Source organism: Teleopsis dalmanni, chromosome 1 (assembly GCF_002237135.1).
Source record: "Teleopsis dalmanni isolate 2A chromosome 1, ASM223713v2, whole genome shotgun sequence".
In the NCBI taxonomy this organism is placed as follows: domain Eukaryota; kingdom Metazoa; phylum Arthropoda; class Insecta; order Diptera; family Diopsidae; genus Teleopsis; species Teleopsis dalmanni.
Window position 1 is genome coordinate 42,608,992 of NC_051846.1, and position 19,652 is coordinate 42,628,643.

The following is a 19,652-nucleotide window of genomic DNA, read 5'->3' on the forward strand; positions in this document are numbered from 1 at the left end:
GTTTCAGCATTGCAATGACGAATAATGTTTGGATTTAACATCTTATGAGTTTCAGTAAACCTGCAGTGCTTATTATCGAACTAATGGGGAACTGCACAATATTTCATTCCGAGTGTAAGTGTTAAACCGTAGTGATTATCAAAACTTAAAAATATTGTTAATATTTGTTAAAATTAAGTCAACAGTACAGTATTGGAAAATTTTATGATATATTCAATAGTAAGAATGGGTGACATTCTAACTTTAACCATGTTTAACCGCATGTTGTCGATTATTCTTAACAAAGTGTATAAAATCCTAAGAAAAGAACATCCATTGAATGTGCAAATCTTTCAGTTTGCCGATGACATTGTCTTTATTTATTGGAATGGAATTTCAATTATTAAGTTTTTAATTTAATGGAAATTCCACAAAAAAAAAATTTCATGTCTGTTAAAAAATGCAATCATCTTAAAATTTTTGTATCAGCGTTAACACATTGCAACGTATCTTAAACTTTAAATATCTGCAGACAATAAACATTCAATAACATTTGATTCAATAGCATATGAAAGCGGAAAGCAAAGAATTCGGTAATATGTATTGAATGTAGTGATGTCTGGATCGGACATATAATTAAAATGAACTATTAAAAAATGCAACCGGAAGTTATGAATAAACATAAAAATACCCAAGACAAGGTCATTACATTAAATCAGATTTAAACTAAATGACCATTAAAAGCTGAAAAGTCTCCGTAAGAGAAGGACGTAAATGACTGCAATTTTCATACAGGCCAACAGGCACTATGAACTACGGAACCAAATAATGATGATAAATACTGACATCGTTGTAAATCAACCATATACCATCTAGTATATATCTAATTTATTTTTTAACCTCTTTGTTACAAAACATATCATCAAAATACATTGCAGCTTAAGAAATATTTTAATTAAGTTAAATATATTTTAAAAGTTTATTCCAAATATTTATTAATTTTTTAAATAAAATAATTTAAAAGATTCGAAAAGATTCAACAAGTTCTTAATTAACATAGTATTTTGCAAGCAATAAAAAATTAAATAATTTAAACTTATTATTTACTTAAATAACTTAATTTATTAAATATAGTATTAAATAACATCTACATAAAATGCTAATTTGCTGGTTTTATTTAATAAAATATAATTATATATTTAAATGTGTTATTTAAAACTTTTTTAAATAATAATGAATTTTTTATTTGTACCGTTTGATATTTAAAAAAAAAACATAGTATTACCAATGCCTCTTCATCCCTACACATATTCATCACGCCCTCTTAAAGCGTTTTTTTATGTAATTTAACAAAATTCAAAGTTGAGTTATCATAACTATTTTCTGTTAAAAGTAGTGCAAATTTAATTAAAAATTTAATTTGATATAATAATAAGGTCAACATAAATAAATTGATAAATTATCATTGATAATACCCACAAAAACATTTTTTTTAAATCATTTCAATTATCATAACAAAACAACGTTAGATGTGTTTATATATATACAAACATAATACTGCTTGTATTATGTAGAATTAACTCACAATGATAATTAACTAAAAAATATTTATATTTATAATAAATATATATGATAAATATCATATTGTAGTTTTTTCCACTTATTTGAGAAGATAAGTAAATATTCAATATAAATACGATTACTCTACAGTTATATTTTCATATACTTAAATTTATACATGCAGTAGGCATACTATATATCACAATATCTGAAAGATATTATAAAAATATAAAGCAAATGCTTTGCAAATTCATTGTATTTATCACTATAGAAATTGAGACTTAAATATTAATTGCTTCCATGTGTACCATATATATGTATATATGTGGGCATATGCGCAACACTGCGTTATCGGTGCTGACTGGTCTTTGCGTATCATGTGTAGGAAGACATGTTATGAGACTTAGTCTACTCTCGAATAACGTTTCTCGAGATTGTGGCTCCACCTCATGCATCAGACTCCATCATTGCCCAAGAGATTCATAATCTGCAGAAGCTGTTTTCTTACTGACTTAATAAAGCAGTTATCCTGTAAAATTAAGGACTTCGCCATTTACATATAGTTATCAGGTTGGTTCACTTTCACTAAAATGGAGAAATTCTGTTTTTTCTCTTAAAAGGATCGCACTATCACAACATCTCATTATTTATGCTCAACTAAATTTTGGTCCCCACTACTGCCGATCCTAACCAATATTTATGAAATCACCGTGATTATTCTTTTCAAAACAGGTCCCAACTATTTAATTCAGGACATTGGACACAATCTTTCCTTCTGGTTTTTAAAAATCTCATTAAAGCTAATCAAAATAAAAGCAACTTTTAATTGCCTGAAAATACTCTGGACTTAAGTTTTTATATATTGTGAGAATATTAAAAATATTATCGGTTTTCGCAACCGACAACTTCAGGGCTTTATCCCTTATGTATTTTTTGACCAGATCTATTCTAAGGTCTCTTAGCATCTCATTCGTGCTGATGTACCATGGGACTTTGAAGAGTCTTCGAAGAGTCGAACTTTGAGCAACTTGTAGTTTCTGTGTAGTAAAATCTACACATCTGTCTAGTAAAGTAATACTCTTCCAGCACTTCCTATATTATTTACACTTTTCAAAAATTTCAAAAGAATATGAAAAATTTGCTTTTGAATATGAAGCTTTTGTGAACCGTATTAAATTATAAGAAAACTATTATTTTTTAATGAATTAAAGTTTTAACTGACCATATAACTACTTCGAGTATGGCCAAATACCCATAATCGTTGGAATTTTTGAACGTATTTCCTAAATTTAATTATTTATTAATAATTTTTTTGACTACAATATCAAGTGTTAAACTTGTACCCTGCCACATTTGAAGCTCAGAGTCAGTGTTAATTACCCAACTGACCGAATACTGTGCCTGTTCTAAATATTTTATTGAGATATTGTTGCACTATCTAAAAATTTGTTCGATAAATTTTTAAAATTGAACTTTATTATTTTCTATACTGTGAAGATATTACCTTCACAGTATCAGCAATAAGATTAAAAAGATTAATATACTAAATAAAAACATAAAATCCGATTCCCAACCAAAAATTTATCTTCCTATGACGTATATCCCTGGGTTTTCGGATAATTTTAGCAAATCTAAGTGCTATAATGATGACACGCACACATTGGCTTTTAAAGCAAGAAACACGCTTAAAAATAAATTTTTTAATAAAACAAAAACTCCAATGGACAAATTAGATGAGCATGATGTCGTATACAAAATTCCATGTGGAGGTGACGGGTCTAACATATGCCAGCAGTTATATATTGGTACAACAAAAAACAAACTCAGGACGAGAATCGCTGGTCACAGACACGACATAAAGAGCAGAATAACTCCCGTTGACCAAAAGACAGTATTACCAACCCATTGCTCTATGATGAACCATACTCCAAATTTTGAAGAAGTACAGATCATCAACAAAGAGCCTAATTATAGACGTAGGTTAATGCTTGAAATGTTACATATCATTGAAGTTCCGGACAATCAGAGACTAAACTACAAAAAAGACACATAGGGTCTTGCACAAATTTACAGGTCTCTGATTAACCATAGAAAAATTTAATATATATTTATACCTTTAAAAAATTTTTAATTTATCCTCCATTGTTACTCATTTAAAAAATATTTTCGTTTTTTTGATTTTAATTTTAAATTTTATTGTTTTGTTTTTTTTCAAATAAATAGGGGTATTCAGGCAACTGATTCGTTGCTTAGTTGATTCAAAAACTTCATATAAAAAAAATTTAGCATTTTGATGTTAATCAGTTGCTTGAACGACCAAAAATGAGTAATCTGATTAGTTTGTTGTGTGAAAATGCCTTGGCAGCACTCGCATCAACAGCAAAAGTGAAACATACATGTGTTTGCAAAATTGTTTACACACAATTCAAACAGCTGAGAGATACAGCTAACAAATTTCTATACTAAAGTTCATTTTAAGTTATTATTACGACACTTGGTACTGGTAGCACTATTAATCAAATTTGTACTAATCTGAGAATCACCGAAATAGTTGATTCTCTGCTTAGTTTAATTTTTGTGTGCAAATTTTTGTTGTAATCAACTACTAAGCAACTAATCAGTTGCCTGAATACCCCTAATGTTTTGCTTTTGTTTAAATAAATTTAAATGTTAAAAATGTCAAACATTGAAAGAGACAACAATGTTTGTCATTTTTTGTTCTTTGTTTTGATTATATGTTTATATGCTTATTTACATATATTTAAATAGGTAATTTCTTTATATACAATGAAGATGGATACGAAGTAGACCGAAATATTTGTAATTAAAACATTTTTTGTGTAAAAATTAAATAAATTAAACATTTAACACAGTTTAAAAAGTGTAATTTTTTATATATTTTAAAAAACATTTTTATAAACCTATGTGTTGAATAAACGACCTAAGCCCGGTAAAAATATAAAAAACTAACTAAATAAAAACACAAATAAATTATTTTAATTATTTATTGTATTAACGATTACCATTTCATTAGCATAACTCAAGGATAAATGTCACATACGTATAAAGAAAAATTAGGACACTTTAATTTTACTTATCACTTTACAAGTAATTAAAAGCGCATTCCATGCAAGTGGTGCTGCACTATCATTGACATCACATACTGGTGCTTCGAGATGAGTGCACCAGACTTTAGTCAAGTGTTAAAATGCTTGATTGCACCACAACAATTAAACCACAGTACACAATTAACATTGCAATTAATTGTGGTAAATTAATGGCGAATTTGATAAATGCAACAATGATGTATGATGTATGACCGAAATGGAATTGCACAACTTAACCTCAACCTTAACATAATTGAAAGGATATTTTGTTGCAAAATGTCGCAACGCTGTTGTTTATCTTGCTTTTATTATTATTATTTTTGCATTAATACTCGTAGAGCTATGATTGTTTCTGTTGATGTCGTCGTTGTGTTGTTGTTGTTATGTTGTTGTGTTGTTGTGTTGTTGTCGTTGTTGTTCCTTTGTATCTCGTGTCAGTCACATAAGTGACAGCGCGTGAGAATTTATACACTACAGGACACGCAACGATTTAGTCTGCACAAATGACAATGGAATTGCTGATGAAAAAGGGCGGCACACGGACAAGGAAAGGACAATTTTTTTATAACCAGCAAGCAACATTTGTGCGTGACTGTAATATTTATAGCTACTCATACCATAATCATATATATACCATATATATATACGTATTGTACGTATATAATAAAAGTTGAAATTGAAAAGTTAAAATCTTACAGGCGGTCGTAAAGACCACAAAACATGTACAACATGTCAAGCTCATAAGAAGGGGTACACACTAAATAATAGTACACATTAAAAGCTTAGCGTATCTATTTCGCACTCAAAATGCCATTAACACGAAATATTTCAAAAATTTTGAATAATTTTTAATTTCCTCTCCACTCCGTTCTGAGTGGGGTCTATTGAAATTATATGAGAGAGCAGAAATCATATACAATAATAAATGATAAATCGAAAACAATGTTTGAATATCATTATTTCTTATGACAAATTGTTTGTCTGTCCGACCAACACACGTTTGGGAATTTCACCCTTAATTGAGTTCCATTTTAATTACACAGAGTCACTACTTCACTTACTACAATGTCGCAAAAAAAAAAAAAAATTGGTTACACGTAAAGTTTAGTTCTTTATTTCAGCGAACTTAATACTTTTTATTACAATCGTCTGAGCTGGCAATACCGTTTAAAATCATGTTGATCCCGAAGTGCAAGAGCGAGAATCCTTGGTACCGGCAACGTGACGGTTCAATGTTTAACATTTGACATACGTGCGCGCGTCTCCAAATGTCAATGTTTGCGACGCGTGTGCAATTTGTCTACATTTTTACGGTTCGCATTCACTTGCTTTTATTTCCTGTTTTTATTTTACTGCTGTTATATTTCCTCTGCTGCTTTACTGTAGCAACTTTTCTCGCAAAAATAATAATAAAAATTATATTGAATGTCTGACTTACGAGTCGTGCACGGTGCACGGGGTTTCCTTATTTAAGTAATGGTGTTTGGCTTGTAATGCCAACGGAGTACACGTGACTTTATTTAAATAAGGAAATCATGCGTGCCGGTGTTATTAGGCCTGTCATGCCTAAGAAAATTAACCAATTTGTCTCTATTTCTGGTCTGACAGCAGCTTTTATAAACATATATGAATTAAGTAGGAAACGCACTAAATATGTAGGAGGTAATATAAATTTTTTTATTATATATACTAAAGTTGTGGTTAAGAAGAGATTTAATTTGTTTGAGGTTAGCAAGTCCGTTGCTTATATATTTGAATCGAAACGTATATGGAGAAAAAAATTCTATTGCATTAATGATAATAATTTAAAAAGTTAAATAGAATATTACAAAGGCTATGATTATATAAACTAAAATTAAATTAATTTGTGATAAAAAAAAAAATTTTTTTTATTTAACAATATGTCTGTATTGAAACGCTTTTATTTAAAGCCTAACAAAAAGTTTTAGAATTTATCCTTTAAATAGAATGATTTGTTTCACTGAAAATAGTTTGAAATGATACAAGAAAAATTTTTCAAAATTTTTAAAGTGTAGTAGAGTATAGTTGCGATATCGTCTATATTACAAAACATCCTGTATTGCAATAAATTTTGAATATATTTTGATTTTAGTATAAAGATTTTAAAAACTATATTATATAAACAATTTTAATAGTCACTTCCATCCGAAAAATTAGTACGTTAAATTACAACTTATATTCACAAAATATTGATCTCGCCCGTGCGAATAGTGGGGTAACATTAGCATGACTTTCTCAGTATTTCGCTCCTAGATTAAGTTTTACACATAAGAAAGAATATATACAACAAATAATGCCTCTATAATCAGAATAGTGTTGAATTTTAACAATTAAAAATAAAAATATGATTAATTATTCTACAGCTGGTTGTTAATAAAATTTTCACAGTAAATATACAGAACTTCAGAAAAAAGTACGAACATACAAGTGAAATACCACTTTGGATCAGTTGGCTATTGAACGCTGACTATGAGCTTCAATTTTGGCAGGGCATGAGTTCAATCCCCGCTTCTTGTAGACTTAAAAAAATTATTTACAAATAATTAAATACAAGAAATAATTCTAAGACCACTGAGTATTGGTATTTAGCAATACTCGAAACTGCTGTATAGTCAGCCAAAAATTTAATTAATTAAAATAATAAAAAATAAATTGTTGTTGTTGTGATTTCACTATTGTTCGAAAAATCACTTTATAATCTAAAATTAATTTGCGATCAATTTTTTTTTTTTGTATTTAATATGTCTTTATTGTATCCCTTTTATTTAAGGCCTAATTAGAATTATTGTAATGTAATTAGTTATTATTTTATAACAATTATGTTTTTTTACAGGCTAATTGGTTAATAATTAATTAATAAACTTTTTAAAGAATTTTTGTTTGTTTTTAAAAGATTTTATTTTAACCGATATTTCGGCTATAATCTATAGTCATCATCAGGGTACTATATTTTTCAATACATATCACAAAGAAACAACTATAAAATACATTAATAACGAAACATGAATTATATATTTATATATAGAAAACAATTAAACAATACTATGACAATAAATATAAAAATACCATTATAAAATCCAATATACCAATACCAATATAAAATACACGATGTATTTATTCTCTTCTAGAGTTCACTAGGAACTCCGCGTATTCTCTTTTTTACTAGAAGTTTGGAGGATGTATACCATTTCCAAGAAAAACCATTTTGTTGATTATTTTCTTGGTGCAACACCTTTACATTACCAAGGTTCGGCTTATGCTTTGAGCCGGATCTTTATTATTTTATATAAACATACTACTATCAATTATAAAATGAATTGTAAATTATTTTAAGTGGCTGTTAAGTAATACTTTATTACTTTATACATTATTATTTTCTATTTTGACACACTGAGTGATCATACAAGCCTCATATTATATTTTACATATTATATACTATATGTTATATCTATTGCTATATGCTATATCTATTGTAATGCATAATATATAATAATTTCAACACTTATTTAAATAAACATTTATTATTCTATTTTCATAAAATGTCTCATATATTTTACAATAATATTTTCATTCTTTTAATATAAATGTGTTATACTTAGCACATTTATAAAAGCAAGCCTAAACTTAATCTTAAGTCTATATAAAAAAAAAATTTATAACATGTTTGGCCTTATGACCTTCCTTCGTTTCTTCCTTTGCCTATTTTTGCAATATGCCCAGGCATATAACTTAGATTATGTCTATTGTATCAACTCACTTTCTGCTTGATTAATGAATATTTAAGACATTCGCTTGAAAAATTATACCAAACGTGCCTTCTTAAAGTTCATATACGCTAATAGCACAATTTACTAAAGCATGAAAAAATTATAAGAACCCAATGGTAGCAGATATTTAATGAGGGTGACAGGGTGGTAGCGATAATGGCGTTGGACGCATGCAACAGTGTACCAAAAACAAAAAGACAAACGACCTTATCCCTTCATACGAGTGATTTACTCACTTGCCTGCTCACAGAACGGTTGATATTCATTAACGTGGAATATGGTAGCAAAAGGATAATTTAAAAGAGATGTCTGAGGGTCGTTTGTGCCAACAACCAGGAAAAGCCTGAATTCCAAAGTAACTTGCAGCTTGGTTTTTGTTATTCTTCTCATTACAGTAACAGCGACTTTTGACGTCGTCGCTGCCGTACCACTGCAAAATGTTGTCAATTGAAAACGTGCCAACAATTTGCAACGACGATTAATCGTCTTTTACAACAGGACCGTGTTGCATGCATATCGTAAAGTACTTGTAGAGCGCATTTACCGCTTTTACATTGTCCTTCTGCTCTACTCTACTCTGCTCTGCTCTGTTCTGCCCTGTTCTGTAATGCCGGAGGTGTAATACTTTCTTATGCATGGCATCGCTTCTTAATGCTCTGCAAATTTTATTTTATTTTTTATTTTTAAGTAATTTGTACACGCTTAATTTGTTGACTTTTATTGTTATTTATTTTGATATTCAAGGATATTTAACGCAAATCCTGTTGTTCACTCAGCATTGTTTATTGTAAAGGAATTCATGTACCAGTTTGTTGCAACTAATTTATATTTTATTTATTTTTAAGCACTTTTTAATGTCTTAGTTAAAATTTAAAGAACAATTTGCTTACTTGTACGTTATGCTATGGTCTACTTTATATCACCAAGAACTATAAAATTAGAACAATCAAAAAGACGAGTTACTAAAAATTTTGTGGATCATTAAAAGGACATAATAGACTATAAAAACTTTTGCAATGAACTCTCATTGGTGTGCTCGGAAATATTAGTAGCTTCTTAATTAAAGGGAGTAGCAAAATTAAACCAAAATAAAGTCAGTTCTAAAGTTTAATAAAACTTCCGAATGTAATAGAAAATATATATTAAAAAATACAATTCAAATAAATTTTTAAGATATAACTTTTATTAAACCTTTACTTGCTATATTATTTTGTTCTTAAATTTAAATTAATATTTTCATATTCAACTGCATATCCACAAAATTAAAAATAAAAATAAATAAAAGCAATTGCTTGGACCGACATCCTTGGCAACTAGTAAATACTTTTTATCGTTTCCTTGGCAATACTTGTTTATATTCTATATTTGCCGACTTCACTCTAATAAACAAAGTAACTTAAATATATTTCTAAAACAAAATAAAATTTTCATAACAATATTAAAATTTATTTGATTTTTATATATTTTAACATTTACATACCATTTGTTGTAACAAAAAAAGTGAATAAATTCAATTTTATTGAAACTTTGCATTGATAATTGTATATGTTCAAACATGAAGAACGCAAAACTTGTAACAAAAAAAAGGACATGCAAAGAATGTGTGTGTCCTAAAGTGAAAAAAGTGAAAAAGCCGGATCCAAACTTAAGCTTCTTCCACAAAAGAACTAAATCACCACCAAAAAGACATATAATTGATTGTCCATTTTATACCTTTGATTATGAATATGATGACCTACCATTAGATCCAGTGAAGACATTTCTGCGGGAAAAAATTTGTAAGAATTCAATTTTTTTTTTGTTTTTGACATAAAAATACATTAATAGTTAATAATTACAATTAAGAATTATTTAAAATTTGCACGAAAATATTTAAACAATAATATACTTTCCTATATATATTCTTTTCTATACTTCCTATATATGAGATGCAGTCGAGAAGTGTAACAAAAAGTGTATCTTTTTGGAGTGAATCTTTTTGGAGTGTATCTTAGTGGGACAGTCAGTTATGCAATTTTTAACTATTAAGCAAAGCTTAGAAGGCGTATTTGCTTATAGAGTTAGTTACGTCTTTGCCGATTTTGTGTGTGATAAAACTTCCTTTTTTTTGGTTTTTTTTTATTAAAAATGAAATTAATTGTATGCCGCAAAATTAATTTAAACTACGTTTGAAATATTGTATCCTAATCGTAAGTTTATGGTACAAATAACTTGAGGAAGATTGGAAAGATATTACAAATGACGCTAAATCTAGGCAGCATAACACTGGACATGTTCATGATAAAAATATTTAAGAAAATGGTTTGTGCTTGTTAGTAAATAATGACTTTTCCTGAGATTACTGAAAAAGTTAAAATATCACACAACTTTTCCGAACATTTCCGTTTACGAATATTTTGGCCCCGAAAAGAATATTCAAAACACATCTTCCTAGAATTTGGCACTCAACCAACAGTTATCTCTAATAGTAGAACCATTATCACCCATTTCTATGATATTCTATGATTTTTTTATATTTTTCAAAGCACAACTCTTCTTGTTAAAAAAATAACATATAAAAACAAAATTAAAAAAATTTTTTTTAAAATTTAACATTTTTGCCACTTTTTGATCACATCTCATATATCCTTATCTCTGAAGTTTTTTAATATATAATGTGTCAATTTATTGTCTTCTCCTTACTAACTTACATTTTTATTGCAGCCCATATGCGAACTGATAAAATTGTTGGAAACTGCAATCAAGAGTTGGAATTTATTGAATTTGATGATATGATTTGCAGTTACATATCAGATTGTGAAATACCCAAAGATGTTAAAATACTTTCAGCAAAAGATATTTTAATGCCCGAAGCATTCGAAATGCTTATGGATAAAAAGGATCATAAATACTCATTTGACAGTAGAGGTAAATTAAAAGCTTTATCGAAATAAGTTTAATGAATTATTTGACAATAACTTAATAATGTGAAATACAAACATAATGTTGATGATTTTTAAACTGTCCTTTATTTTTATAACCAATATCTTTCTTATACTTTCAGATTGTAATCAATTTCCGTGGCTTGATATGCCGCCCGGTTAGTAAAATATTCTCTTAATATTTCATTATTAATATTAATGAATTATTTATTACCAGAAAAACCAAGTGAAGAGCTAGTTTTCGAAGTTACCAGTGAATTGTTGAATATATATAAAGAGCGACGTGTACGTATATTTCATAGAAGCGCAAATACACGTTCACAACTTTATACAAATCTTTTGAAAAGGGATTATGCGCCTCCCTCAGATCTTATAGGTAAAAAATATACATTTTTGTATAATATATACATATGTAATTAATACTAATAATATAATAAAACTATTAAAATAATTTAAGGAGCTTTTAAAAGTCCTTGTGCGAGAGATATAAATATTCACAGTATTACAAAGCAAAAAAAATCCATAACTGGGTTAACGTTTACTCCAGAAGATCATTACACCCTACGTTCTGCTGAAGGTAAATAAAGAGTTTTAAAAACTGATTATAAAATAATAATATTTGATTACACAATCTAAATATATTTTCATAGAATGCCGAAATGAATTAGTACGCATTGGAAAAGTAATCGATGAATTAATCGAACCATATTTGAAAAGTGCAGAAGAACGTAGAAGAAAGCCATTAGAAGTACCGGACGATGAAAGCATTCCAACTAGCCAATTCTCAATATTCTCATATGATAAGGAACCAAAACCATTAAAATGTGTGGATTCATTCAATCAAAAACCTGGTCCTACTTGTTTACAAAAAATAACAGCTAAACGTTATGCAAAAAGTAAACGAGAATCAATAAAGCGCAAATGCCACAAGCCACAAAGCCAAGAAACTTCTATAATAGATTCCTTTGAAACTGAAACACTATTTGAAGAAGAAGTTCTTTTTGAAGAAGAAATGCCATACGAAGATGTAGATTTCTTTCCAAGTGATAGTCTAACAACATCTTTAGAGGAATCCATTAAAAGTGAATCAACACGTGCAATATGTTCTACTAAAGCTAAGAAATATACAAAAAGTTTTTTAAGAGCTGAAAAGAAAGCTGTTGCGATAACGAAAAAAATTTGTGAAAGAGTATGTAACTCGCGTTAAATACTTTTGATAAGTTTTTATTTTTTAATATTGTTATTTATCTGTAGTTAAAAGGTGGAACAAGCAGTACGGTAGTTCGCAGACCGGCAAAATTTAAGACAGTTGGAGAATATATGCAGCATCTTAAAGAAACGGACTACGAGTAAGAATTTTATAAATGTTTTGTTTTAACATATTTTGAAAATGTGCTTTCATAAAACTATCAAATTTTCCAAATAATTAATAGAAATCAATAACACTCACTTAACTTAAACTTTGTATTCTAATATTACTTAGATTTTCCGACTACTACGATTTCCGACAACTTAATTATTAATAGCTGCTATATATTTTTTTGAACTCAAGGCAATCCACATTAGCAATTTCCAAATCAGTCATTTATATTCTTTTTTGTTATATTCTATTTAAATTGTTTTATATATTTTACAATTTTTTTTTACAGATAACAATCATAGGAATAATTAACACCTATTAAGATGTATTGAGTAGTCATATTCAATTTATTATACATATAATACTACAATAATAATACAATAATACTACAATACTTTTATTATATATTAATGCAAATACAACAGACGAAAATTCTGATACTTTTGCAACCCTTCCTACTATCTAATTATTGCCCACATTGTCTACAGTTCATTAAAGCTCATTAAAGTGCGACATCTGCAATATTACAGTATTGGCACCACTTACAATCCGTTTAGGTTACATATAGTAGCTTATGTTCTTATCAATTTCAGTACAACTGTTCCTTTTAGCAGAGTTTATTTGTTTAAATTCGTGAGAGATTTTAGTGCAAATACTTATTCTTTTTATGTGTTTTCAAAGTGAGTCTGAGGGCCAGATATATCGCTGGATATTTTAAAGACGCACACTGTTGTACTTGCACAGATTGTTGCACACATCAATGAAGCTTAACCATAACATACCTGCAGATATTAAAGTATTTAATCTAGAGTTTTGCTGTTTCAGTAATTACTGCAGCAATAATTACTTAAACTTTAAGAGAACACAGTAATATTAAACCCTATCAACGAAAATTTGTTGAATTTTGATTAATGATACAGTGAAGCATCAAATGTATTCATAAGTATAATAATTCAATTGGTGCGCTGCTCCATGTCGTCTTTATTCAGTATCGAAATGAATTGTTTTTAAAGTACTTTTTCAAATATTTTCGAAAATGTTACGAGCTGGCTTATTTTCCAGTTTATTTAGCTTTAGCGTCGTTATTACTTCTGAACATCTTCACTGAGATATCATTTATTTATGTTAAACTATTTTAATATATATTAACTAAATATATAATTTAAATAAAACCCATTATGTAAAGTAATCATTAATAGACTAAACTAATCAAGCTAATAGATTTTGCATTTTTTTTTTTTCAAGAACATTTAAATATAATGTAGGACTATTACCAATGGAGCCATTAGATCAAAAAGAAATAATATATCGAAAATACGTGAAGGAAGTTTGTGAAGCCGAAGCTAAATTCACACCATTAATTCGTAGAAGATATTCTAGTTTACTAAAATATGTAAGTTAACAGTAAATTATCTTAATTTTAATATAAGTTATTACTTTTTCCTCTTATTTTACAACTAAAACTTTATTAATTTTTAAAAACAATGAGTTGAAATTTTTACTCATATAATTATATTTTTCAATTAATATATTAATTTTTAAAATATACTCTTGCAATGAAGGAAATGCTTAATAGGACCAATGTATAGATTTAAGTTATCATCTGTTTACACTTGACGGCTTGCAAATAAAAAAAAACTAATTCTAAGTAAAAAGATAACAAAATTAAAGAAAATTTCATTATGGATATTATGTTTTATATTTTAAACTTAATGCATATCTGTTGGCTTTAATGGTAATGTCATATTTCAATTACTCATTGATTATGTAAAACTTTAATATTTAAATAAATTGGTTATTCTAAGAGAGAATCGAAACTATAAATTTTATGAAAATCGTGATTATGCGGAGTACCACGATGTTAGTAAGAAAACGTTTCTTTCAAATACATCAATCTTATTTAAATAAATTTTTATACCTAAAACTTTTCGTTTAATTAAAATGTCAAATATTATCATACTAAACTAATTAACTTGCTAATTTCTCAATTTTATGCAAGTTTTCTATTATATTAGTAGTTTTAACTGAACTTCTATAATTTTTTCTGAATAAGGCCGTTAATACAGAATTATAGTTCGAATAAAAAATCTGTGAAGACGACTCTTTATACCAATTAAATTTGAAATTCTGGCTATACGGAAACTTGAAAAAAACAATTTTAAAATCAGTACACTAAAAAAAATCCTTTTTCGTTATTGATTCACCTGATATTCATATTCTTAATAGTCATTCTAATGCATTTTAAGCCACCTCAAAACGATTTGAAGTGCGCATAAACTGATGCAAATTAACCGCACTTTATGTAGATTAATTTTGCCTCATTTTAAGAGTTAAGATTTATATCATTTTCTACTTGTTGGTACTCTTCTGCTATATAAACATAAAAAGGCTCTAAAATGCCTTTCTGAATTTAAACTGCAGGCAACTCAACTTAACGAGCTGACCAAATAATAAAATGCGAAGTTCATTAGATATTTTATGAGGCAATATAAAAAATACCCGTTTATTGAGCATTTAAATATTTAAATAGGCTTAAAATTAAAACATAAAGCTAAATAACAATAAAGGTTAGATATATATAAGCAACTCATTTAATATGCTTTGTGATATGCTATGTTACACTGCAAAGTCGTTAAAAGCAACATCTGTTATAAATAGCAAAGAGCATACTTTATAAAAAATTAAATAATGTGAAAACAATTGGATAAGAAATATAAAAAGTAATATTTATTACAAATAAATGAAAATTTATATATTTGAAAATATTTGGGAAATTTCAATTAAGTTTTTTAATCGAATATAGATCTTAAAGTCACAATGCTATATCCTTTCATATTAATAATAATAATCATAAGTAAAACTAATAAATTCAAAAATTTTTTGTTATAAATATAACCTAAATAAATATATACTTTCAGTTGTGTGTGCGAAAACTTGATATTTATCCATCGAAGTTAATTAAAAAAGTTATACCAAAAATCAATAAAAAAAATTCAGTATTAATGAACGCTTACAAATTTATCCTGAAGGAGGAGGTAAGTTTACTACTGCACCTAATATTCTTACTTTACTTTATACCTAAAACAATAAGTGGAACTAAATTAAGTCAGATTACTATTAAGAGAATGAAACTATTTTAAATAGAAAGGGATAAATAGTAATAAAATTATCTTAAAGACTTTATTATAAATTAATTGCAAATTTTGACCACTTCAGTTAGTGTGAAACACTCATAATTTTTTTTTTTAAATACATTTTTTTAAAATATATTTTTAAAAATATTTTTTGTTCAGCCATAATATTTTTATTAGTGAATGTCAGGGCTTGAAGTTTAACACAAACTCACGTTTTAAACAGCTGAGCTAATGACATTAATGTCATATATATCCTAATATATATAAAGTTTAAATATCAAATAGTTTTCCACTGGTTTCTTCAAATTAATATAATCATAGAAATTATGCTTAACAGTGTCCTTAAATAATTCTTTAGATTTAACTAAATAAAATAATAACCATTTTTGATGTGATATCCTTTTCGTATCACTAACATCTACGAAAGGAAAACTTGATTTCATCTAACTATATTTCTATCTAACTATAAAATATCTGTTATTTGCAAAACTTATATTATATTCTTACTTATTATTGATTTTGATTTCATTGAACGTTATTTGTATTTGTATTATATTTTATTGATTTTTATTTCGTCGTCTAAAATATTTGTGAACTTACTGATGCTCTGCGGCGTTGAGTCTTCTGCATGGGACTAGAAATATGTAAACCCTTTCATGTTTGCAACTCTACTAGGATATTTCAAGTGGGAATATACACCATCCCTAATACTGGATTCACACGAGAGTTTTATTTGTAATTTTTACTGTCATCTCAAATTAGTCTTGATTTCGATTGCAAAACAAGTTAAAATCAAGATGATTTGTATGAGTATCAATATTTTTGCTTTTTGGTTTCAGATGTCAGTTTAAAATTTTTGACAACTACAATTATAATCAAAACTTTCGCGTAAATCCAGTATAAAGCCTGGTTTCTTTTATTTACACAAGTTGGCAGGCAGTTTTCAAAGCTATTTCTCCGGTTCATGTTTTATCAAGAATATAGGAATACAACTCTTTAACTTACAAGGCAGCTATTCCAAAGTAATTCTAATTTGGATTCCCGTCAATAGGAATATAGTGGAAAAATATACTTTATTATATTTAAGTGAAATTTAGTGGCTCTTCGATAGAACCTCCTGTATCAATTCCTGTTCCTGCTGATCACAAATGAGTATTGGTTATGATCACTTTTTACAACAGTACAACAAGTATTATTTTTATCTGACTTTAATAGCCAGGTCTACAATGGCTTACAAATCTAAATGTCAAATTTATGCTTTACTCACAAAAATAAAATTTGTTAGTATATTATTAGTATTTACAGAACACTTGGCTACATGGTGATATAAAACAAGACTAGGTCTGCTATTCGAAACTACTATGTGTCGTATTCGTCAGCGCTGGTGAAGGAGACATCAGATATCTATTGTATCACTGTCCACGCTTATACTAGTGATATTCTTCGGATATAAATAATCATTAAGTACACTTGAATGATATTTTAAAATATACAAACCATGCTAATTATTAATGATAATTAAAAATATTTTGAATGGGTTATAAATATACACAAATTAAAGAAAAATATACGAAAAAAACTAGCATAAAACTTCTCTGCACATTGCCGATATCGAAAATCCTAAAAAGTAATAAATGGTGGTTAAAATAGTAAATTTAAAGATCACTACTGGAAATTTAAACTTTTTAAATTAACAAATAAATAATCATTTATATTGTTTATAATGATTTATAGTCTAGCCTGTAACTAGGATTACACAGATGCCAGGTTTAACATATGAACGCGCCTTTCTCTAACGCTTTCCCGATTAACTCTAAAAAAAATCGTTCGTATACTTGACATCTTAATATACCCACCTATTTTTAATGCTTGTAAACTTCTATCCCAAATTCAGAGAACCTCTGGAGTTCTAAACAACTTCAAATTCATATTTTATTATAGACTGCATTTTTTCAAAACAGTTCATAAAACTGTTAAATATACAGTAGGTAATTACAAAGTTTATTTATTTATAAAAATTTAATGCAATTTGATATTAGAATTTAAAATAAAAATATTGACACCAATTTTCTATTAATAAACTTTGGCGAAACTTAAGTAACATCCTATGTATACAGCCGTAAATTAAGCTACAAAGTTTTTGTTCACATACTCGTATAAGTTAATATAACATAGCGCACCAGAGGAATATATAATTATTGTTACTTCCGTGCCATACACTAATACTGAATGTTTAGTTAAGCAAGTTTTTACATTAACCTGAACGTGCTTAATTTCATTCCAGAAATATTGGCCAAATATATTTCCTGAAGTAATATTACTGGATTATCTCTTCAGCGGAGATCGTCAAGTACCGAGTGAAATGGCTGTATTAACGATATCATGTTTACTTGATTTACAAGAAGATTTTCGAATGGCTGTGAAAAGAGCATTTCTGCGTTATTTATTAAAGTAAGATAAAAACTAGAATAAAAGTTAATATTATTAATTTATTAAATATTTTTTAAAGATGTTTTTTTTTCGAACAGTAGTAAAATACAACAACAAAAATTTTATTTTTATATTATTTTAATTAATTGAATTTTTAGCTGACCATACAGCTGTTTCGAGTATTGCCAAATACCCATCAGCAGTGGTCTTAGAAATAATTCTTGTATTTAATTATTCGTAAATAATTATTTTTTGAGACTGCAAGTACCAGGAATCGAACTCGGGTCCTGCCAAATGTGAAGCTCAGAATCAGCGCGTCTTAACCAACTGATCCAAAGCCGTACTTGACTTTTTTGTTCGCAAATTTTTCTGGAGTTTCTGTTACTATTACTATGAAAGTTTTTTATTAACAATTTTACTTGCTGTGTTTATATTAGAACAAAATCATAAACCAGCTGTAGAATAATTGAATTAATTAATTAATTATAATTTTATTTTCAATTGTTAAATTTCAATACTATTCTGTTCGTAAATATTTTTTAAAAATTATAATTATATTAAAATGTATTATATTACCTATTGCTTCATATTCATTCTAATATTTTCCCCATTTAATTGTAAATTCAGATCACCGTTGGAGCGTAGGCGCTTACAGTTAGAGCCTGAACCACCAGATTTTCCAACGATGACGATTCGTGCCCCTGTACCATGGAAAAGCTCTATTTATATAGCCCGTAGCCGATTAAATCAACATCTAATGATAACTCACCCAGTATTAATTGCACTTAATATCATATGGCATGAAATGTAAGCTTAATAATATGTTTTATTTAATAAATTCTATACAATTTTGCAATTTAACGAAACTAGCAATCCCCCCTTATGAAGTTATTCTATTTTAGTTTACCTTATTTTACTTATTCTGTAAATACCGGCACTTTGTCAATGCTACTGTTGTTATTATACTAAATAAATTTGAGCAATATTTTTTTAGTTATAACGATATGTTTGTTCTGAATCTAAGTCACTTATTTTGCCAAGAAACGTCTTTTCCAACTGACGAAATACAACGGTATATAGGTGCTCGTTGTGCCGATATAAGAGAAGTAGATATATTAATGTTATTAGTTAAGATTTATATATAAATGCTGTTACTTAATTCAAGGTGCTAGTAAACGATTGGTTACCACGTTGTGCTGATATGATAGATGTTATGCGAAAGTTTTGGAAGGATATGGTTCCTTTAAATGTTAAATTTGAAGGTCGTATAGGTATATTTTTCAATTGTATTCATGCGTATATGTCGCGCCAATTAGAAGGATTGATCACACGTAATGTTACACATTTATACAAGATATTGCTGTATTACACGG

The 19,652-nt window shown here is 27.8% G+C and overlaps 1 protein-coding gene across 1 annotated transcript in view; it reads left to right on the forward strand.

Annotated features, from left to right (window-relative positions):
* Positions 1–9,934: 9,934 nt before the first annotated feature.
* Positions 9,935–19,652, forward strand: part of LOC119673353 (dynein heavy chain 3, axonemal) — a gene marked incomplete at its 3' end in the record, with an annotated part of 44,391 nt that continues 34,673 nt past the window's right edge. The window contains 13 exon segments of the mRNA XM_038084617.1: positions 9,935–10,212; positions 11,138–11,341; positions 11,478–11,513; positions 11,573–11,731; positions 11,813–11,932; positions 12,006–12,544; positions 12,610–12,704; positions 13,961–14,108; positions 15,634–15,750; positions 18,134–18,300; positions 18,907–19,086; positions 19,274–19,385; positions 19,445–19,651. Coding sequence (XP_037940545.1) covers positions 9,990–10,212; positions 11,138–11,341; positions 11,478–11,513; positions 11,573–11,731; positions 11,813–11,932; positions 12,006–12,544; positions 12,610–12,704; positions 13,961–14,108; positions 15,634–15,750; positions 18,134–18,300; positions 18,907–19,086; positions 19,274–19,385; positions 19,445–19,651 — 2,307 coding nt within the window.